Raw genomic sequence first — 23,118 nt, 5'->3', positions numbered from 1 at the left:
CGATCCTCCCACCTCAGCCTCCCGAGTAGCTGGGACTACAGGCACGTGCCACCGCGCCTGGCAATTTTTGTATTTTTTGTACAGATGGGGGTCTCACTATGTTGCCCAGGCTGGTCTTGAACTCCTGGGCTCAAGTTATCCGCCTGCCTCAGCCTCCCAGAGTGCTGGGATTACAGGCATGAGTCACCGTGCCCAGCCAGCTTCCTCTATTCTTCAAACATCCCTAACCAAGAACATTTTTTTTTCTTTTTCTGAGACGTCATCCAGGCTGGAGTGCAGCCGTGCAATCTCGGCTCACAGCAACCTCTGCCTCTCAGGTTCAAGCAATTCTCTTGCCGCAGACTCCTGAGTAGCTGGGATTACAGATGGACACCACCACATCAGGCTAATTTTTGTATTTTTAAGAGGAAAATGAAAACAAAGAAAAAAACCCAATATACTCCCAACCCCGGCTGGCTGGTGTGTACATGATTTTTTTTTTTCTTTTTCTGAACTTAAATAAAATAAAATAAAATTAAAAAAACCCTAACTAGAGGCGGTGGTCAGGGGTGCACCCACTGCACTCCAAAGAAGGTCTCATCAGTGTTTCGTGAAGGCGTAAATGTCCCTGTGAGGTTGGTGCAGAGCATGTCCCCTCGGGCCAGGGGCGTCAGGCGCTGGGAGGCAACGGAGCAACCTTGGTAGAAGCTGAGGCGCAGCAGGCTGATGCTCCGGGCTGCTGGAGAGCAGATTCCCACGGTCAGGGTGGCGCGGGGGCGGGGCCTGGAGGAGCAGTTGGCCAGCGTCACCTGGATGTGTACCATGTAGATGCCGCCACGATGGATACGTAGCTGCCCGTTGTCCAGCTCTGGTCCACGCAGGAAGGAGCGGCCCAGTGCTGGGCTCCCCTGCCAGTGTAGCCTGGGGTCCTGCCGAGGTCCTGGAGGCACAGGTCAGAGGGATGAGATGGAGGGTTAGGGAGACTGAGGCATGGGGGTCCTAGAGAAAGTCCGATGTAGAAATCGAGAGTTAGAGATCAAGGGATAGACTGGGTGTGGCAGCTCACGCCTGTAATCCCAGCACTTCAGGAGGCAGAGGTGGGAGGATCGCCTGAGGTCAGGAGTTTGAGACCAGCCTGGCCAACGTGGTCAAACCCCGTCTCTACAAAAAATGAAAAGCCAGGTGTGGTGCCACATGCCTCTGGTCCTGGCTACCCTTGGGAGGCTGAGGCTGGAGGATCGCTTGAGGCTGGGAGGTTGAGACTGCGGTGAGCTAAGATCACATCACTGCACTCCAGCCTGGGTGAAAGAGACCCTGTCTCAAACAAACAAAAAACAACAAAAAATTAGAAAAGGGAGGGGGATAGAAGGCTAGAGATCTAAAGGAGAGAGGGGTCAGGAGAGACGGGTAGAGAGAGGGAGAGAGAGAGCCATCAGGAGAGAGAAAAAAACACAGAAACAGACAGGGGAGAGAGAGATGGGGGAGGGGGAGAGAGAGATGGGGGAGGGAGAGAGAGCTGGACATTGAGAGGGAGAGAGAGAGACAGAGAGGACAACTTAGAGGGAGAGAGAGAGAGCAGAAAATGAGAGGGAGAGGGAGAGAGCAGGAGAGCAAGAGGGAGAGAGAGAGAGCGGAAAATGAGAGGGAGAGGGAGAGAGCAGGAGAGCAGCAGGGAGAGAGAGAGAGTGGGAGAATGAGAGGGAGAGAGCAGGAGGCGGAGAAGGACAGGGACAGAAAGCAGGGATTGTGTGTGTGAGTGAATTCTGATAATGTTATCTTTCCTCAGCACCCCACTTGAATGTAAATTTAGTTTTCTGGCCCCAGGAGCGGTGCTTCACCTCCCGTTTCCGATTCTCCGCCTCCTCCCAAGTCGGTCCTCAATGTTATCGACTTGGCCACGTGTTCTATACAACCACCTCCAGGGCAGCTACCCGCACCCCGCCCGACGCACCCCATCAACGCCCCCTTCCTGCACAGACTGCAGACCTGAGCCTCAGGCTCAGGATCTCCGTGGAGCATTCCTGCTTGCTCTGAAGTCCCAGATTACAACTCCCCAAGGGAAGCCTGCTCAGGTAACACCCTGAACCCCGGTAAAGGCTTTGGCTCCCAGACCCCACCTCCCTGCCTGCTTCTTCCCTTTCTTCTTGCTTTCCAGCCACTGGTTGAGTGTGTGTCTCAGCGAGCTCCCCTACCTTCCCGTTGGCCTCTTGTCTCTAGGATCTTTATTTTCTCTATTTTCTTTTTTAGAGACAGAGTCTCCGTCTGTTACCCAGGCTGGAGTGCAATGGCACGGTCTTGGCTCACTGCAACTCCTGCCTCCCAGGTTCAAGTGATTCTCCTGCCTCAGCCTCCCAAGCAGCTGGGAGTACAGGTGCCCGCCACCGCGCCAGGCTAATTTTTTGTATTTTTAGTAGAGATGAGGTTTCACTATGTTGGCCAATTTGGTCCTGAACTCCTGACCTCATGATCTGCCAGCCTCAGCCTCCCAAACTGCTGGGATTACAGGTGTGAGCCACCATGCCTGGCCAGATCATTTTCTTTAGAGACAGGGTCTGGCCCTGTCACCTATGCTGGAGTGCAGTGGTACAATCATAGCTCACTGCAGCCTCAACCTCTGGGGCTCAAGCGATCCCCCCACCTCAGCCTCCAGAGTCACAGGGAAGAGGCGCGCGCCACCATGACCGCTAACTTTCAGAGATGGGGGTCTTGCTATGTTTCCCAGATTGGTCTCGAACTCCTGGGCTGAAGCAATCCTCCCATCTCAGCCTCCCAAAGCGCTGGGTTCACAGCCGTGAGACACTGTGCTCGGCTGTATGTTATGTGTTTCCCGCAGCATCTCCTGTCTCTTCCTTGTCTCATCTGACAGACATACCTGAGCCTCACTCTCCTCCTCACTCAAGGCTGTCCTGGAGGCTGCCTGTCTTGTTAGGAAGGAACTGAACACACATCAAACAAGAGCCATAAGGGTGTTTACCAGGCAATGCAAATTTCCTGTGAGAGTGACACCCGGTCCCCTGCCAGACACCTAGGCATGATGTCATCCACCAGAAGAAAGAACTAGCCTGTGAAAGACACACTGTCAACACCCATGACCACCGCCCTGGTGACTCCTGGATCTGGGCCAGAGTTTCTAGCCACTATCCAGAAAGGGGCCTCAGACCAAATCACAGAAAACACAGAGCGGGGGTGGGGGTGGGGGGGGGGGAAGAGAGAGAGAGAGAGGGAGAGAGAGAGAGAGAGAGGAGGGCATATATATATATCAGGGGTTAGAGAGGGTCAAGGAGAAGACAGAGAAACATTTTAGTCGCTGGGGATGAAGCTTCCTCTCTGAGAGAGGCTGAGAGGAGAAAGATCCCCCCACCTAGAGCAGAAGGTGTCATCATCTCACCTCCCCAGGGCTTCTTGCCAATGCCACCCCCTCAGAGACACCCCCCCATCCCCGCCCCAACTCCACTTTAAATGAAAACCCCAACCCTGGCACGCCCGGACCCCATGCCTGCTTTTTCTCTGGAACCTGCTCTTGGCCTTTTACTCTACGTGGCATTGCTCTGCGCGTCACATGTTTGTTTATATGTTTTGTCATCTCCCCCTTGGTAGAAGCGGCAGCAGAAGGGAAGCTCACCAGGCAGGGACTTCTGTCAGTTTTGTGCCCAACTGTGGCACCCCACAGTGCCTGTCATGGCAGGTGTGTAATGTGTGCTTGTGGCATGAATGGAGGGAGGGTGGCCATTCCTGTGAGTGTTTTTGTTTACTAACATCTGATTCTTCCAAGGAGGGAGATCGAATGTGAAGGACTGAGGGGGAAAGAGAGAGACCGGTACTGGATGCTCGAAAACACACACCGGCCCCGCACACACCTGCCCCATCGCCCTCTTCCTTTGTCTCTTGGGCCCGACGTGTCTCTCTTTTTTTTCTCTTCTCTCGCTCTCATCCCCAGAGACTAAAATGTTTCTCTCTCTTCTCCTTGACCCTCTCTGACCCCTGATATATGTGTGTAATATATGTGTGTGTGTGTGTGTGTGTGTGTGTGTGTGTGTGTGTCTCCCCCCCCCCCCCCACCAGCCGCCGTGCAGGGACCTCACTCTCTCATTTTCATTCTCTTTTCCTTTCTTTTCTTTTTCTCTGTCTCTCCCTCACTCTCTCCCCATCTCCTCTGTCTTTTTCTGTCTGTCTCTCCCTCTCTCCCGCTCTGTCTTCCCCACCTGTCTCCCTCCCTCCTTCTTCCCGTCTCTTTCCCATTCTCTCTTCCTAGGTCTCTGCCTGTTTGTTTCTTTCTGTCTCTTTCCCTGTCCTTGTTTCTTGCTGTCTCTCCCTCCCTCTCTCAGAGTCTCTCCCTCCCTCTCTGAGTCTCTCCTTCCCTCTCAGAGTCTCTCCCTCCCTTTCAGAGTCTCTCCCTCCCTCTCAGTCTCTCTCTCTTCTCTGTTTCTCTTCCCGCCTATCTCTCCCTCTCTCCCTCCCTCTCTCCCTCCGTCTCTCTGTGTCTCTTTCTGTCTCTCCTCCCTCATCTTTCTATCTCTCCATCCTTCTCTCTCTCTCTCTCTTCTTCTCCCCGACCCCCAACGTCCCCCGCGTTACCTGTGTGATTCAGCTGCAGCTCAGCTACGTCCCACTGGAAGAAAAGACCAGAAAACAGGGCAAGGACATCAGCAGAGAGTTTCTCTGCGTCCCCTGAATCAGGGGCTCTCTTTCCTCCGTCCATCCTCCTTCCCACCCCTACGTCCCACGTGCGCACAGGTGAGTTTTATTTATTTGTTTTCTCCTGAAGACTTCTTAAAGAGGAAGCAGGTCTGAACCAGCGGGGAGCGTAAAGTTCAGATCTTCAAAAGAACTTCTTATTTTCCTGAATCGTTTTCCTGGATGGCACCGGGCGCTGGAGTGCCCCCCCTCCGTCCTCCCCACCCAACCCCCCTGCCCCGCGCGCGCGCACCGGACTTTCTCAGCTGCAAAGGCGCCCGGCCCGGCGGGGCCTCCCAGGAACCTCTTTCCCCACCCCGGGGCCAGTGGCTGGAGACCCTCCCGTCGTAGGAGGCTCCAGGAAGCCCCCACACCCAGCCTGGTGAAGCCCCCAGGAGCCTCTGAGTCAGCCTGCCGGGGGAAGACCCGAGCCGAGTCATTTTCAGGCCCACGTGCACGTCCCTTTCCCATCCCGGGATCCCCCGGTGCCTCCCGGGCAGCCTGGTCCCCAACCCCCGCCTTGCCTCCCTGCTCCGGTCTCTGTCTCTGGTCTACCAGATCTTCCTCCCGGGCCTCTCTGCCCCGTCTCATTCTCATTTCGTCTTCTCCACCAGGCGCCTCTCGGTCTCCACCCTGGCGCACGGTCCCCGCGCCCCTCTCCAGCTTCTCTCCCGGGTGGAGGTTTCCTTCCCAACTTCCCATCTCAACTCACCCCTGGGGACTCGGGCGGCACCTGCGCGGGGCGCCAGCTGCAGACGGCGATGCAGATCCCCACGACTGCTGCGACCAGCAGGGCTAGAGCCGCGCGCAGGACGCACGCGTGGGGCCGGCGCCGCCCCGCGCAGCCGGAACCGTCTTCGGGCATCGCGGCCACCTCCGCCGGCGCAGGCCGGGCGGGCAGGGCGCAGAGCGCGGCTGGCCGAGGAGGAGGAGGAAGGAAACGGCAGCCCCCTCCCAGGGCTCCGGAGCGTCTTCGTGCCTCAACCTGTCTGGGGACCCGCCTGCCCCTCTCTGGGGACGTCCGGCGGATCGGATCGAGGGGAGGGACTTGAGCGATTCGACCAGGGGAAATTCCCTCCAACTGCTGCCACTCTCCAACTCCTAGAGGGGTGGGGCAAGGCCCCCGGTGAGCCTCAGAGTGGCCGGCCCGTCCTCGCCTTCAGGCAGGACACAGCCAGCCTTCCTATTTCACTCTCCACCTCATTCTTCTGGTGCCCGTTCATTCATTCGTTCGTTCAACGAACCTCCCTCCACTGCGCACTTATTACAGACTAGACGGTATGGTGTGCACTGCAGGGACAGCCGGCAACCAGGAATTGGGGGTGCGCTCCAGATATGTGTGTGGCCCTCTCCTGCGTTTTCTTTTCTTTTTCCTTCCTTCCTTCTCTCTTTCCTTCCCTTTTTCTCTCTCTCCTTTCTTATTCTTTCCTTTCTCTATCTCCTTTTTCTTTCTTTCCTTCTCTTTTCTTTCCTTCATTCTCTTTTCTCTTCCCTTCTCTTTCTTTCCTTCCTTTACTCTTTCTTTTTCTTCTTTCCTCACCTTCTCTCCTTTCTCTTTCTTTCCTTCTTTTTCCATCCCTCCCTCCCTCCCTCCTTTCCTTCCTTCCTCTCTTTCTCTCCTTTCTTTCTTTTGAGACAGAAGGTCTCACTCTGTTGCCCAGGCTGCAGTGCAGTGGCACCATCTCGGCTCACTGCAACCTCCGACTCCCAGGTTCAAGCAATTCTCCTGCCTCAGCCCCCCCAGTAGCCGGGTTACAGGTGCCCGCCACCTGTATTTTTTTTTTTTTATTTTTAGTATTTTTGTATTTTTGTATTTTTAGTAGAGATGGGGTTTCACCATGTTGGCCATGCTGGTTTTGAACTCCAGACCTTGGGTGATCCAACCGCCTCAGGCTCCCAAAGTGCTGGGATTATAGGCGTGGGCCACTGTGCCCAGTCAGTTATCTCCTGTATTCTTGGTGACCTGTTTTTTTTTAAAGTTAAATGAAATTAAATTAATATTTTAATAGACAGGGTGGTGCTCTGTGGCCCAGGCTGGAGAGCAGTGGCGCCATCAAAGCTCACTGCAACCTCAGCCTCCTGGGCTCGTGACCTTCCCCTCTCAGCCTCTTGCATAGTTGGGTTTACGGCGCATGCCCAGCTAATTTTAATTTTTTTTTTTTTTTTTTTTTTTTTTGGTAGAGGATGGGATGTCACTCTGTCACCCAGGCTGGAGTGCAATGGCACCATCTCAGCTGACTGCAACCTCCGCCTTCCGGGTTCAAGCGATTCTCCTGCCTCAGCCTCCCAAGAAGCTGAGTAGCTGGGAGCACAGGCGTGTGCCACCACATTGGGCTAATTTTTTTGTGTTTTTAGTAGAGACGGGGTTTCACCGTGTTAGCCAGGATGATCTCGATCTTTTGACCTTTTGATCCGCCAGCCTTCGCCTTCTAAGGTGCCGGGATTACAGGCCTGAGCCACTGTGCTGGCCCCCTTCCTGTTTTTGATGATTGTAGTGGCTTAACAGCGTCCTCCCAGATTTCACGACCACCTGGAACAAAGAATATGACCTCATTTTGAAATTAGGGGGTTTTTTGCAAATGTAATTATGGTTAAATGAGGTCATACTGGATTGGGGTGGGCCCTCAGGTGGCGAGCAAATAGACACACAGCGAAGGAAGGCAGAAATGGACAGAAACAGAAACTGAATGAGGCAGCCACAAGTCAAGAAACCAAGGACTGGCTGGGCGCGGGCGCTCACGCCTGTAATCCTAGTACTTTGGGAGGCCGAGGTGGGTGGATCACGTGAGGTCAGGAGCTTGAGAACAGACTAACAACATGGAGAAACCCCATCTCTATTAAAAAAGACAAAAATTTTTGGTACTCACCGACCAGGCGAAAAAAAAAATTAAAACAAAACAAAAAATTAGCCAGGCGTGGTGTTGGGTGCCTGTAATCCCAGCTACTTGGGAGACTGAGGCAGAGAATCAGGCCTGAACCTGGGAGGTGGAGTCTTAAGTGAGCTGAGGTCAGGACTTTGACACCATCCTGGCCAACATGGTGAAAACCTGTCTCTACGAAAAATACCAAAATTAGCTGGGCGTGGTGGCACATGCCTGTAATCCCAGCTGCTTGAGAGGCTGAGGCAGGAGAATCGCCTGAACCTGGGAGGGAGAGGCTGCAGTGAGCTGAGATTGCACCACTGCACTCCAGCCTGGGCGACAGAGCAAGACTCCGTCTCAAAAACCAAAACCAAACCAAACTCCAAAATCTAAATCAAAACGAAACAAACACTAAGGACTGCCGGCTAAGAATATATCAAGTAAATTGGGGTAAGTGGTCATCTTGGAGGTCCTACCCACCCCACTCCCCTAGACCTGGAGATCTAGGGCTTCCGTGAAGGAAATTCCTTTAGTACTTGGGAGATCCCAGGTACTATGTAATCATATGGATATGCTGATTTCTTGGACACCCCAAAATTCTGGGCCCATTTGGCTCCTATCTTTCACCTGCCCAGCACATGCTGCAGGCTCAGGCTCTGAAATCTCACGTCTCTCCCGGTTTCTGGCCACTGGAAAGCGGAAGAAGCAATGAAGTATCCCCTGGAGCATCTGGCGGGGCTGGTGGCCCTGCTGACACCTTGATTTCAGGCTGTGGCCTCCAGAACAGTGAGAGAATACAAGTCTGTTGTGCGAGGCCATCCAGTTTGTGGCACTTTGTTACAGACTCCCCGAAAAACGAATACGAAGGTCTAGTTAGAGCATAAAGGCCATCCTAACCTTGCACGATGGTGAGAAGATGGACGAGTCAGCTCTCACTACCATAGCACAAAAGCTTGCCAACTGGGCGTGGCTAATGTTTGCTTGTAGACAGTGACATTCAAAAGTTTTGTTACACATTGTCGATGTGGGTGGGGGCACAAGGGGATTCTATGGACCATTTCTGCAGCTTCTTCTGAGTCTTAAACTACTTCACAAGAAAAAGTTACACTCATTAGCCAGGCGTACTGGCAGGCGCCTGTAATCCCAGCTCCTCGGGAGGCTGAGGCAGGAGAACGGCTTGAACCTGGGGGGGCGGAGGATGTAGTGAGCCGAGATGGTGCCATTGCACTCCAGCCTGGGGGACAAGAGTGAGACTTTGTCTCAAAAAAAACCCCAAAAACAAGTTACACTCAACTCCTGTTATTTGAGGCAGTTACGTTCCTTGAACATCAAACAATTGCTTCTAAGGGAAATTATATGGTTAGGGGCTGGGTGCGGTGGCTCACACCTATAATCCCAGCACTTTGGGAGGCCCAGGTGGGTGGATCCCTTGAGGTCAAGAGTTCAAGACCAGCCTGGCTAACATGGTGGAATGCTGTCTCTACTAAAAATGTAAAAATTAGCTGGGTGTGGTGGCAGGCACCTGTAATCCCAGCTGGTCAGGAGGCTGAGGTAGAAGAATTGCTTGAACCCGGGAGGCAGAGGTTGCAGTGAGCCGGGATCGCACCATTGCACTCCAGCCTGGGTGATGAAGTGAGACTCTGTCTTAAAAAAGGAAATGTAGGCTGGATGTAGTGGCTCACGCCTGTAATCCCAACATTTTGGGAGGCCGAGGCAGGAGAATCATGAGATCAAGAGTTCAAAACCAGTCTACCCAACATGGTGAAACCCTGTCTCTACTAAAAATACAAAAAAATTAGCCAGGCGTGGTGGCGGGCACCTGTAATCCCAGCTACTTGGGAGGCTAAGGTAGAAGAATTGCTTAAACCTGGGAGGCGGAGGTTGCAGTGAGCTGAGATTGCACCACTGCACTCCAGCCTGGGTGACAGAGTGAGACTTTGTCTCAAAAATAAAAGTCTATCTCTCTCTCTCTATCTATATTATACATACAAACACACACACATATATATACACACATATATACATTAGGTACCTGAGAGCCTCTGGCTATGAATCATCAAGGTCAGTGCATCACCTTGCTTTATGAGTGTTTCTGTTGAAAGACACCTTGCTGAGTATTCTATTTGCCATTGATTCATTCACACTGAACTCACAGCCGGCAGCGCTAGGACTCGTGCCTGGGCGTAGCTTCTCCAACACACGGGTTTCCTCCTCTGTGAGGCTCATCACAGCCTCCGTGCACTCGGGGACACTAGACAGGGCTTCAGCACTACTTGGGGGCTGTCTGAAACAGCAAAATTACCAACAAAAAGCAAAAGATTGGCCAGCCGTGGTGGCTCATGCCTGCGATCTCAATACTTTGAGAGGCTGAGGCAGGAGGATCACTTGAGCCTAGGAGTTTTTTGTTTTGTTTTGTGTTTTGGGACGGAGTCTCCCTCTGACCCCCAGGCTGGAGTACAGTGGCTTGATTTCAGCTCACTGCAACCCCTGCCTCCCGGGTTCAAGTGATCCTCCTGCCTCAGCCTCTTGAGTAGCTGGGATTACAGGCGCACTCCTGGCTAATTTTTGTATTTTCAGTACAGATGGGGTTTCACTTTTAGTACAGATGTTGGTCAGGCTGGTCTCGAACTCCTGACCTTGTGATCCGCCTGCCTCCCGAAGTGCTAGGATTACAGGCGTGAGCCGCCATGCATGGCTGAGCCCAGGAGTTTGAGACCAGCCTGGGCAACATGGTGAGACCCAGTCTCTTAAAAAAAAAAAAAAAGAAAAAAAAAAGGGAGATAAAAATGGGAGGTTTCAGAGCCTGAGCCTATAGCATTTTCTAGGTGGGTGAAAAAGGATGGTCAAATAGGTCCAGAATTTTGAGGTAGACGGAAGATTAGCACATCCCCGCTGGGGTCCCCAAGTACTAAGGGGATTTCCTTCACGGAAGGCCTAGGAATCCAGGTCTGGGGGAATGGGTAGACAGCACCTCTAAGACAGTCTCCTACACCAATTTATTTGACATTTACTTAGCTGACTTTTTATCAGCTTAAGATATAAATAGCTGGCTGGGCACGGTGGCTCACGCCTGTAATCCCAGCACTTTGGGAGGCTGAGGCTGGCGGATCACCTGAGGTGTGTAAATACAATAGGTGTCTTTCAACAAAAGCACTCATAAAGCAAGGTCATGCACTGACCTCGATGATTCACAGCCAGAGGCTCTCAGGAACATAATGTGTATATATATTATATATAATATATATATGGAGAGATAGATGATAGATAGATAGACAGACAGACTTTTTTTTTTTCAAGACCAGCCTGACCAACATGGAGAAATCCCATCTCTACTAAAAATACAAAATTAGCTGGACATGGTGGCACATGCCTGTAATCCCAGCTACTCAGGAGGCTGAGGCAGGAGAACCACTTGAACCCGGGAGGCAGAGGTTTCAGTGAGCCGAGATCATGCCATTGCACTTCAGCCTGGACCACAAGAACAAAACTCTGCCTCAAAAAAAAAAAAAAAAAAATAGCTAATACCTTCTAAAAAGATGGGGAAAAAGAGACAGGACTTGGTGGCTCACACATGTAACCCCAGTCCTTTGGGAGGCCAAAGTCAGTGGATCGCTTGAGGTGGCAGTGGGCCAAGATTTCACCACTGCACTTCAGCTTGGGCAACAGAGTGAGATCCTGTCTCAAAACAAACAAACAAAAAAAATAAAATAAAAAGGAAGAATGAAAGTTGGGGAAAAAGAGCACAGTGGCTCACGCCTATAATCCCAGCACTTTGGGAGGCTGAGGCAAGCAGGTTGCTTGAGCCCAGGAATTTGAGACCAGCCTGGGCAACACAGCAAGACCCCGTCTCTACAAAAAAATTAGCTTGGCATGGTGGTCACCCTTATTTCCAGCTACTCAGGAGGCTGAGGTGGGAGGACTGCTTCAGCCTGGAAAGTGAAGACTGCAGTGAGCCCTGATTATGCCACTGCACTCCAGCCGGGGAAGCAGAGTGAGACCAGGTCTTAAGAAAACCTCAGAATGAAACAGGAGCAGCCAAGTTATAAAAATAAATACAACTGCTTATGAAACTGAATCTCATGCATCACAGGAAAATTGGAAATTGAAAGCTCTGTGAAACACACTTTTTCTTTCTCTCTTTTCTCGAAGACTCTGTCTCCCTCTGCCTCCCAGGTTGGAGTGCAGTGAAACAATCTTGGTTCACTGCAATCTCTGTCTCCTGGGTTCAAGCGATTCTCCTGACTCAGCCTCCCGAGTAGTTGGGATTACAGGCTCCCACCACCATGCCTGGGTAGTTTTTGAACTTTTAGTAGAGATGGAGTTTCACCATGTTGGCCAGGCTGGTCTCGAACTCCTGACCTCAACTGATCTGCCCACCTTGGCCTCTCAAAGTGCTGGGATTACAGGCGTGAGCCACCTGTGATTTGGTAAAAGATGAGAGTGTTTGATGATTCAGCACTCTGCAGGTGCCTGGGTGAGAAGGAGTCTCAAACCTGAGCGCTCGGATCTGACATGGATTTAACTTTTTGGAAGCACACCTTGTTGAAATCTGTCAAGGTACCACAATGCACTTCCCCTTCCGCCCAGCAATTTTACTTCTAGGACTTTCTTTCGTAAGCACACTCACACATGTCACGGATGCAGATGGACGCACACAACATCAGCATGGTGCGGTCTGAATAACACAACACAACCAACCAGAAGACCCATGGATGATTGAGGGTTTAGTCCTGGGCTAAGCACTTGTGAGGTTTCACCTTTTCTGACCTTCCCAAAAACGCTATGAGGTGGATCATGCTGTTATTTCCATTTTCCCTAGAAGCAGGCTGAGAGAGAGAGGCCACCAGCTGGATTCACCTAGCAAGGAGCTTGGGCGGGGAGGTGCCTAGATGTGAGGCAGATCTGTATCATGTACCTGAAGAACTTAGACCTTCCCACCTGAGTCATTTAGTGACTTGACCTGGTCTCTGATCACATTCCAGTCTGTACAGATCTGCTGGAGCTCATTTTTTTTTTTTTTTTTTTTTATTCTTTTGAGATGCCTTGCTCTGTTACCCAGGCTGGAGGGCGGTGGCATGCTCACAGCTCACTGCAACCTCTGCCTCCTGTGTTTAAGCGATTCTCCTGCCTCAGCCTCTCAAGTAGTTGGGATTACAGACGGGCACCACCACACCTGGCTAATATTTATTTGTTCGGGTTTTTTTTTTTTGAGATGCAGTTTTGCTCTTGTTGCCCAGGCTGGAGTGCAATGGCACCACCTTGGCTCACCACAGCCTCTACCTCCCAGGTTCAAGTGATTCTCCTGCCTCAGCCTCCTGAGTAGCTGGGATTACAGGCATGCACCACCACGCCCGGCTAATTTTGTGTTTTTAGTAGAGACGGGGTTTCTCCGTGTTGGTCAGGCTGGTCTCAAACTCCTGACCTAAGGGGTTCTGCCCACCTCGGCTTCCCAAAGTGCTGGGATTATAGGTGTGAGCCACCGTACCCAGGTAATTTTTGTATTTTTAGTAGAGATGGGGTTTTCACTTTCCTTCTTTTCTTTCCTTCTTTCTCTCTCTTTCTTTCTTCTTTTGTTTTTGAGATGAAGTCTCACTCTGTCATTCAGGCTAGAGTGCAGTGGTGTGATCTCAGTTCAAGACAAGGCTGGTCTTGAACTCCTGACCTCAGGTGATCTGCCCACCTCGTCCTCCCAAAGTGCTGGGATTATAGGCATGAGCCACCACACCTGGCCTCAGTCATGTGCATTTTTTTGTGTGTGTGACGTTTGAGAAAAAGGTTTTCTAAAACTAGTTTCCCTATCTGCAGACTCTACAGCTGAGGCTACAGGACAAGACGTCTGCTGATGTTGTCACTCTCTCCCTCTATTTCTCTTCCTCTAAGTCAGAGGAATCATGAGCCCTGTGAGGCGAAACAGTTGAGACCAGCCTGGGCAACACAGCCAGACCCAGGGGACAGCTGGAGGACAGGAAGTAAGGTCGCTTTCCTCCTAAGGAAGCCCGACGTCCACCAGGCTGATTTTTGGCTGCCTTCTGCATTCCCTCTTGGGAAATTTAGAAACTTCTGTCTCTCTTCCATACTCCAGGAAGCCGTAGGCAGCTGGAAAGTGCCGACTGAGGCTTCCTCTTTGTCCAGCTTAGCTATTCCTTCTCTTTCCCTTTGCTGTGGCTGATTCCAAGTTGCCACAGGGCCATGACCCTTGGTGTTCGTATAGGAATTACTTAGGCAGATAGCAAGGATATGGGAGTCCTTGTTAAGGCTTTTCTTTTTTCTTTTTTATATTTTATTTGGTGATGAGGGTGGGCTTTTAGCCCTAAATCATTTTCTAACAAAAAGCAGCATGCAAGCTGGGAGACTGCAGGATGAATGCCTACAGGAACTAAGGCCTAGGTGTGTTCCAGATGGCAGCTCCCTCTTCCCTTCTCTGCCAGCCACGTGTCCTGTAAAAGAGCAGACAAGATGGCGCCCATCAACTGGAAAGCATATTTGCATAAGAAGATTTGGGTGGGGCAGCCGGGATGCGGTGGCTCACGCTTGTAAACCCAGCATTTTGGGAGGCCGAAGTGGGTGAATCACCTGAAGTCAGGAGTTCAAGACCAGCCTGGCTGGTGATGAAACCAACATGATGAAACCCCATCTCTACTAAAAATACAAACAATAGCAGGGCGTGGTGGTGGGCGCCTGTAATCCCAGCTACTTAGGAGGCTGAGGCAGGAGAATCGCTTGAACCTGGGAGGTGGAGGTTGCAGTGAGCTGAGACCGTGCCATTACACACCAGCCTGGGCAACATAGCGAGACTCCATCTCAAAAAACACACACATGTGCGCGCGCACACACACACACACACACAGACACACACACACACACACACACACACACAGAGACAGAGAGACAGAGAGCGAGCGATTAGGGTGAGGCAACCAGCCTTCCCTGTACACTATGTAAATGTCATACCTGATCAAACCAATCGGTGAACTCTATATAAATTAGACACTGCCTTCTCTAGCCTGCCTATAAAACCTGCTGTGATCGGCTGGCTCCCTTTTTTTCAGAACTCTCTCTTTCAAGGAACTGCTCTCCTCTTTCTTTCTTTCATTCTCTCTTCTTTCGTTTTTGAGACGAAATCTCACTCAGACTGGAGTGCAGTGGTGTGATCTCAGCTCACTGCAACTTCCACCTCCTGGGTTCAAGTGATTCTCCTGCCGCAGCCTCCCAAGTAGGATTATGGTGTGCACCACCATGCCCAGCTAATTTTTTGTATTTTTAGTAGAGCCAGGGTTTCGCCATGTTGACCAGGCTGGTCTAGAACTCCTGACCAGGGGTGGTCCACCCGCTTCAGCCTCCCAAAGTGCTGGGATTACAGGTGTGAGCCACCGCACCCAGCCCTCTCTCTTTTCTTCCATTAACCTTTCCACTCTTAACCCACCCATATGTGTCTATGTCCTGAATTCTTTCTCCAAACATGTCAACGAACCCCAGGGTGTACACCCCAGACAGCGTAGCTACTTCAGTGTGACCCTTGGCAGAATTCTAACAGGAAAAGGACAGGGACCCTTCAGCTTATAGCTTCCCCCTTAACTACACAGCATACCTCTTACTGCTGGGATTTCTGCCGGGAGGGAGGGTATCAAGACCCTTTTTGTCTCAGCACTTACTTCTCACTCTTCCATTCCTTTTTTTTTTTTTTTTATTTTTTTTTGAGACAGAGTTTTGCTCTTGTTGCCCAGGCTGGAGTGCAATGGTGCGATCTCGGCTCACCGCAACCTCCGCCTCCCAGGTTCAAGCCATGCTCCTGCCTCAGCCTCTGGAGGAGCCAGGATTACAGGTGCCTACCACCATGCCCAGTTAATTTTTGTATTTTTAGTAGAGACGAGGTTTCACCATGTTGGCCAGGCTAGTCTTGAGCTCCTGACCTCAAGTGATGCACCAGCCTTGGCCTCCCACAGTGCTGGGATTACAGGTGTACGCCACCACACCCAACTCATTCCTTTTCCTTTCTTTATCCCATGAGCCAGTAGGACTAGGAGAATTCTGTGCAAAAGGAAGCAACAAGAAACAATTTTCACCTACCTGAAAGTCTGAGCTGGCATGTCACTTCTGTTCTGCAAAATCTTTAGGAGCCAAAATTCTTTTGCTCACGTGCCTCTGACACATCAAGAGTGATGTCCTTGTCTGCAAAGTACAAGATCACACACCACCATGGCTGAGGTTCAGGAAACAGGAAGTTCAAAAAGTGAAGGGAAGGTACTGACCTTCCTTTTAAAGGAAGTGCTTGCCCTAATCAAATCTGCTCACAACCCATTGGCCAGGACTTTGTCATGTGACTCAGGCAAGGGAGCCTGTGAAATGTAGTTTTCATTCTATTAGCCAAGTACCCAGCTGAAACTCAAGGGTTCTTTTAATATCAGTAATAGAACTTTGTGCCTCAGGTGTAAATTTCAATGGGACATCTCAAGCCGTCACTGTCAAGATAAATAATATTCTCAGGCAACATTTTAAAAACGTCTAAAAAGTTTAGGTCAAAAAGAAAATTCATGATGAACAAATTACAAAAATGCTTTAAATGGAGATCAGATCCAACCCTACACTTGCACAATCTGCTTCATTTTATCCACCCTAATTCTGGTCTTGCAGTCCAAATTTGAATTCTGGCTCCAACACGTACCAGCTGTGTGACCTTCAGCAAGCAATTTAACCTCTTTGCGTCTCAGTTCCTTGGAAGTAACAAAACTATCTCACAGGCTTGCTATGAGGATGGAAGGAGTTAATATTATAAACTGTTGAGCAAAGAGCCAGTACGTAGCAAGGAACTGGTGAGAACTATTATTATCATTGCACTTAATGAAACGGCCTCCTTGCCTGCAATAAGACCTGAGGTTCATAGTCTCACGGCCAAGAAGAACAAGGACGCGGACACAGAGAGTGAGGTCGAGAGTGGAAGTTTCATAGGCACTTGAGATTTTAGTCAATACAATGAGGTAAAAAGATTGAAAAGGAAGAAATGAGTCATTATTTACAGATTACATGATTGTTTGCATAGAAAATTCTAAAGAATCTACACATGATTTTATTTTTATTTTTGAGATGGAATCAGTCTGTCACCCATGCTGGAGTGCAGTGGCATGATCCGGCTCACTGCAACCTTTGCCTCTCGGGTTCAAGTGATTCTCCTCCCTCAGCCTCCCAAGTAGCTGGGACAACAGGCATGTGCCACCACGCCCAGCTAATTTTTTTGGTATTTTTAGTGTAGACGGGATTTCACCATGTTGGCCAGACTAGTCTCAAACTTCTGGCTTCAGGGGATCCACCCGCCTCAGCCTCCCAGAGTACTCAGATTACAGGCATGGGCCACTGCTCCATGCCTACACATAGTTTTTTTTTTTCACAGTTTTGCTCTGTTGCCCAGGCTGTAGTGCAGTGGCATGATCTTGACTCACCACAACCTCCTCTTCCCAGGTTCAAGTGATTCTCTTGTGTCAGCCTCCTGAATAGCTGGGATTACAGGCACATGCTGCCATACCCAGCTAATTTTTGTATTCTTAGTAGAGATGAGGGTTCACCATGTTGGCCAGGCTGGTCTTGAACTCGCGACCTCAGGTGATCTACCCACCTCAGCCACCCAAAGTGCTGGGATTACAGGTATGAGCCACCATGCCTGGCCTGCACATAGTTTTAGTATATTCATTTAGCAACATCACTGGATGCAAAGACGAAGTACAAAAATAACTCATATTTTTATATACCAGTAACAACTAGAAAAGACAAAAAAGACCGTCATTTACAAAAGCAACAAAAACGTATCAAATACCTGGGACTACATCTAATGGAAGCACCATACAAATTCTACGCCAAAAACGATACAATGTTACTAAGAAAATTAAAGAAAACTTAAATAAATAGAAGTATATATCATGGCCAAGAGGTTGAAAGATTTAATATCATAAAGACATCAATTCTTTTTTTTTTTTTTTGAGACAGAGTCTCGCTGTGTTACCAGGCTGGAGTGCAGTGGTGCAATCTCGGCTCACTGCAAACTCCGCCTCTTGGGTTCAACTGATTCTCCTGCCTCAGCCTCCTGAGTAGCGGGGACTACAGGTGTCTGCCACCACACCAAGCTAATTTTTGTATTTTTAATAGAGATGGGGTTTCACCATGTTGGTCAGGATGGTCTCGATCTCTTGACCTTGTGATCCACCTGCCTCGGCCTCCCAAAGTGCTGGGATTACACGCATGAGCCACTGGGCCCGGCCATGAAGACACCAATTCTACATCAATATCTATTGATCTGTAGATTCAATGCAATCCCAGTCACAACCTCAGCAGGAAGTATACGTGTGTGTGTGTGTGTGTGTGTGTGTGTGTGAGAGAGAGAGAGAGAGAGAGAGAGAGGGAGGGAGAGAGAGAGAGGGAGAGAGAGAAATTGATTGTAAAAACACGGGGAATGCAAAGAACTAAAAAAGACAAGATGATACGTAAAAAGAACAAAATGGAAAGACTCTACTATATATTGAGTCTTGTTAAAAGGCTACAGTAAGTTAGACAGCGGTGTGGTATTAGCTGGAGGAACTACAATCCAGTGGGGTTATCAAAATAATTGCTCTGGCTGGGCGTGGTGGCTCACACCTGTAATCCCAGCACTGTGGGAGGCGGAGGCAGGTGGATCACCTGAGGTCAGGAGTTTGAGACCAGCCTGGCCAACATGTCGAAACGCCGCCTCTATTAAAAATACAAAAATGTAGCTGGGTGTGGTGGCATGCACCTGTAGTCCCAACTACTTTGCAGGCTGAGGCAGGAGAAATGCTTGAACCTGGGAGGCAGAGGTTGCAGTGAGCCGAGATCGCACCATTGCACTCCAGCCTGGGTGATAAGAGCAAAACTCCGTCTCAAAAAAAAAAAAAAAAAAATTGCCCCATTGTACTCCAGCCCAGGTGACTCCGACTTAAAAAAGAAAAAAGGATTCTCCTTATCGTGGTAAAAAAAGAAAAAGAAAAAAGGAAAAATAAGTAAATAAAAGATATAATGGGACACAAAATATACCAACTGTAAAAGAAAATATTATCAGATTAAACCACATTAAAATTAAAATCTGTGTTTCAAAAGACACTAATTTAGAGAATAATCTACAAAGACAATCTTCAGAGTGGGAGAAGACATTTGAAAAAATATTATTCAGAAGTGACTCATTTCCAAATTACATAAAGGATTTCTGGGCTGGGCACGGTGGCTCATTCTTATCGTCCCAGCATGCTGAGAGGCCACAGTGGGTGGATCATCTGAGGCCAGGTGTTTGAGAGCAGCCTGGCCAACATGGCGAAACTCCATCTCTACTAAAAATACAAAAATTAGCCAGGCATGGTCAGGGGCACCTGTAATCCCAGCTACTCAGGAAACTGAGGCAGGAGAATTGCTTGAACCCAGGAGAAAGAGGTGGCAGTCAGCTGAGATCTCACCACTGCACTTCAGCCTGGGCGACAGAATAAAACTCTGTCTCAAAAACAAAAAACAAAACAAAAAAATGGATGTAAGTCAAGAAGAAAAAGACAACCTACTTTAAAAAGATATAAAAGGGGCTGGGCGCGGTGGCTCAAGCCTGTAATCCCAGCACTTTGGGAGGCCGAGGCGGGTGGATCACGAGGTCAAGAGATCGAGACCATCCTGGTCAACACGGTGAAACCCCGTCTCTACTAAAAATACAAAAAATCAGCTGGGCATGGTGGCGCGTGCCTGTAATCCCAGCTACTCAGGAGGCTGAGGCAGGAGAATTGCCTGAACCCAGGAGGCGGAGGTTGCGGTGAGCCGAGATCGCGCCATTGCACTCCAGCCTGGGTAACAAGAGCGAAACTCCGTCCAAAAAAAAAAAAGAAAAAAAGATATAAAAGATGTGGGTCAGGTGCAGGAGCTCATGCATGTAATCCCAGCACTTTGGGAGGCCACAGCGACTGAATCACCTGAGGCCAGATGTTTCAGATCAGCCTGGCCAACATGGTGAAACCCCATCTCTACTAAAAATACAAAAAATTAGCTGGGCATGGTGGTGGGCATCTGTAACCCCAGCTACTCAAGAGGCTGAGGCAGGAGAATCGGTTGAACCTGAGAGGCACAGATCAGTCAGCTGAGACAGCACCACTGCACTCCAGCCTGGGTTACAGAATAAAACTCTGTCTCAAAAACAAAAAACAAAACCAAGCCAAGAAAATTGCTGTAAGTCAAGAAGAAAAAGACAACCTACTTTTAAAAGATATGCAAGATGTGGGCCAGGCGTGGTGGCTTACGTCTGTAATCTCAGCTCTTTGGGAGGCCGAGGTGGGCAGAACATGAGGTCAGGAGTTTGAGATCAGCCCGACCAACATGGTGAAACCCCATCTCTACTAAAAATACAAAAAATTAGCCAGGTGTGCTGGCGTGCACCTGTAAATCAGCTATGCAGGCGGCTGAGGCTGGAGAATCGCTTGAACCTGTGAGACAGAGGTTGCAGTGAGCCGAGATCGCACCACTGCACTGCAGCCTCGGTGACAGAGTAAAAACTCTATCTCAAAAAACAAAACAAAACAAAACAAAAAAGATTACTGTAAGTAAAAAAGATAAAGACAACATATTTTTAAAAGATATAAAAGATGGCCGGGCGCGGTGGCTCACGCCTGTAATCCCAGCACTTTGGGAGGCCGAGGCGGGTGGATCACGAGGTCAAGAGATCGAGACCATCCTGGTCAACACGGTGAAACCCCGTCTCTACTAAAAATACAAAAAATTAGCTGGGCATGGTGGCGCGTGCCTGTAATCCCAGCTACTCAGGAGGCTGAGGCAGGAGAATTGCCTGAACCCAGGAGGCGGAGGTTGCGGTGAGCCGAGATCGCGCCATTGCACTCCAGCCTGGGTAACAAGAGCAAAACTCCATCTCAAAAAAAAAAAAAACAAAAGATATAAAAGATGTGAACCAATACTTCACATAAAATAATATACAAGTGGACAATAAAATTGAATGAATGTTTAGCTGTATTACTCATAAAAACATTTAAACCACAGGGAATTCCCTTATTCATCAGTGGAAATTTGCAAGAGCGACCGTGACTCTGAGAGTGAGTTAGCAAGTTAGCAAAGTATGTTTCCAGTGTTCAATTTCAACAATCTTCTGTGCCGAAAGACACCTTCACAAAAGAGCCAAGGAATCCAGCTGAGAAGCTACAGCCGTTGAATGTAGCACAGAAATAAGAAAAGAAGGCCGGGCCTGGTGGCTCACGTCTGTAATCCCAGCACTTTGGGAGGCCGAGGCGGGTGGCTCACCTGAGGTCAGGAGTTTGAGACCAGCCTGACCAACAAGGAGAAGCTTCATCTCTACTAAAAATACAAAAACTATCCAGGTGTGGTGCGTGCCTGTAATCCCAGCTACTGGGATTAGAGGCTGAGGCAGGAGAATCGCTTAAACCCGGGAGGTGGAGGTTGCGGTGAGCTGAGATGGCACCATTGCACTCCAGCCTGGGCAACAAGCTGGGCCAGACGAGTGAAACTCTGTCTCAAAAAAAGAAATAAGAAAAGATGTACTGAAGAGGGTAGGAAGATTTCACTTTAGCTGCATCATCCCCTCCCGGAACCCAAGGGAGCATAGAGAGAGACACCTACTGCATGGGGAGCAGTGAGTAAAGTTAGTAGCCAATTGCACTGCAGACCTGAGCCTCAGTTCCCATGTAGTGAACACTGATATCGGGCTGCCCCAACAGACCCAGGCTCCAGGCACATCTCATTACCAGTCTGGCTCCCCCAGCCTCAGGCTCCAGCCCTGCCCTCGTCTCAGGCAGGACCCCATGGCTCCAGGCCCCAGGCTGGCGCACACACACTCTAGCTCCGGACTTGCCTCCAGGCTAGATTGGCCCCCGTGAACCCAAGAACCAGGCCCATCCTCACAGACTTTATTTTGTGTTGTTTTTTTGAGACAGTCTCACTCAGTCACCCAGGCTAGAGTGTAGTGTCATGATCTTGGCTCACTGCAACCTCCACTTCCTGGGTTCAAGTGATCCTCCTGCCTCAGCCTACTGAGTAGCTGGGATTACAGATGTGCGCCACCACACCTGGCTAATTTTTGTATTTTTAGTAGAGACAGGGTTTCACCATGTTGGCCAGGCTGGTCTTGAACTCCTGACCTCAAGCGGTCCACCTGCCTCGGCCTCCCAAAGTGCTAGGATTACAGGTGTGAGCCACCACGCCTGGCCTATTCCTTTACTTTCTTAATAAACTTACTTACTTTTTTTTTTAAGTTTATTTTCTGCTCACACAACATGCAGATCAACAAGAAGCCGGGCCAAGGGTGGCAGCGGTGGCAGCTCGCTACGGCCAGGCTGGGCTCTGTGGTGTCCCCATAACCATGGCTGGCTGGTGGGACGGCTCCTGTGAGGAGGTCAGCGGGGGCGGTGTGGGCAAGTCAGCATTCACCATCCGACTTGCCTATTTTCACCATCCAACATTCACCATCTGACAGTCACCCAAAGTCCTATTTTGTAACGGGCTATGATCCAACCACTGAAGATTCTGATGTAAAGCAGTGTGTGTTAGATAGAGCAGCCTGGCTAGAGCTTTTGGACAAGAAGAGTTTGGAGCCAGGGAAGAACAATATATGAGGACTGGTAAGGGCTTTTTGCTGGTCTTTGCAATCACAGATAGAGGCAGTTTTGTTTTCTTTTGTGTTTGTTTGTTTTGTTTTTGAGACAAAGTCTTACTCTGTTGACCAGGCTGGAGTGCTGTGGCGCGATCTCAGTTCACTGCAACCTCCACTGCCAGGGTTCAAACGATTTTCCTGCCTCAGCCCGCTGAGCAGCTGGAATTACAGACACATGCCACCACACCTGGCTAATTTTGTTTTTTTTAGTAGAGACGGGGTTTCACCATGTTCGCCAGGCTGGTCTTGAACTCCTGACCTCAGGTGATCCGCCCATCTCAGCCTCCCAAAGTGCTGGGATTATAAGCGTGAGTCATCGTGCCCCACCTAGAGGCAGCTTTGAAGAAATCTATACGTTTCTAAGACAGATTCTCAGAATAAAGGATCATGATGAATTTCCAATGATTTTAATTGGTCATAAAGCAGATCTGGATCATCAAAGACAGGAACACAGGAAGAAGGATGGCAGTTAGCACGGCAACTTGAGGCAACATTCATGGAGGCAGCAGCAAAGATGAGGATGAATGCAGATCAAGCTTTTCATGAATTTGTCTGGGTTATCAGGAAATTTCAAGAGCAGGAGTGTCCTTCACCAGAACCAACACAGAAAGAAAAAAGATGGGGTGTGGTGGCTCATGCCTGTAATCCCAGCACTTAGGGGAGCAGAGATGGGCGGATCACCTGAGGTCAGGAGTTCGAGACCAGCCTGGCTAACATGGTGAAATCTCGTCTCTACCAAAAATACAAAAATTAGCCGGGCCTGGTGGCAGGGCCGTAATCCCAGCTACTCAGGAGGCTGAGGCAGGAGAATCACCTGGGTGGAGGTTGTAGTGAGCCGAGATGGCGCCACTGCACTCCAGCTTGGGCGACAAGAGAGAAACTCTGTCCCAAAAAATAAGAGTCCTTTTCTAGACTCCCTTCAGTTTTAGTTACCAACTGCCAGGAAAAGCCCTCACCTTC

At 49.7% G+C, this 23,118-nt stretch overlaps 1 protein-coding gene and 1 pseudogene across 1 annotated transcript; one reads left to right on the top strand and one right to left on the bottom strand.

Moving 5' to 3' along the window:
• Positions 1-390: 390 nt before the first annotated feature.
• CD70 (CD70 molecule) lies at positions 391-5,518 on the bottom strand. Its single transcript, XM_032252511.1, has 3 exons — positions 5,366-5,518; positions 4,555-4,588; positions 391-919 (listed from the first exon to the last, which is right to left on the bottom strand). Exons 1-3 carry the CDS (start codon positions 5,516-5,518, stop codon positions 543-545), a joined length of 564 nt encoding a protein of 187 aa, XP_032108402.1. The 3' UTR covers positions 391-542.
• A 16,328-nt stretch (positions 5,519-21,846) lies between these two features.
• Positions 21,847-22,831, top strand: LOC116532915 (annotated as a pseudogene).
• Positions 22,832-23,118: the final 287 nt, after the last annotated feature.

The sequence above is a fragment of the Sapajus apella genome, unplaced genomic scaffold (assembly GCF_009761245.1).
Source record: "Sapajus apella isolate SASKATOON/1434 unplaced genomic scaffold, GSC_monkey_1.0 scaffold77, whole genome shotgun sequence".
Classification (NCBI taxonomy): domain Eukaryota; kingdom Metazoa; phylum Chordata; class Mammalia; order Primates; family Cebidae; genus Sapajus; species Sapajus apella.
The sequence above is the reverse complement of the archived record's forward strand: the minus strand, read 5'-3'. Positions and strand labels throughout refer to the sequence as shown.

Excerpts from the sequence above, each read along its gene's own strand:
- CD70 (XM_032252511.1), bottom strand. The coding sequence starts at position 5,518 with ATGCCCGAAGACGGTTCCGGCTGCGCGGGGCGGCGCCGGCCCCACGCG. Across the intron at positions 4,589-5,365 it reads TGCCGCCCGAGTCCCCAGGG|TGGGACGTAGCTGAGCTGCA; the intron begins GTGAGTTGAGAT and ends CTTTTCTTCCAG. Across the intron at positions 920-4,554 it reads GCTGCAGCTGAATCACACAG|GACCTCGGCAGGACCCCAGG; the intron begins GTAACGCGGGGG and ends CTGTGCCTCCAG.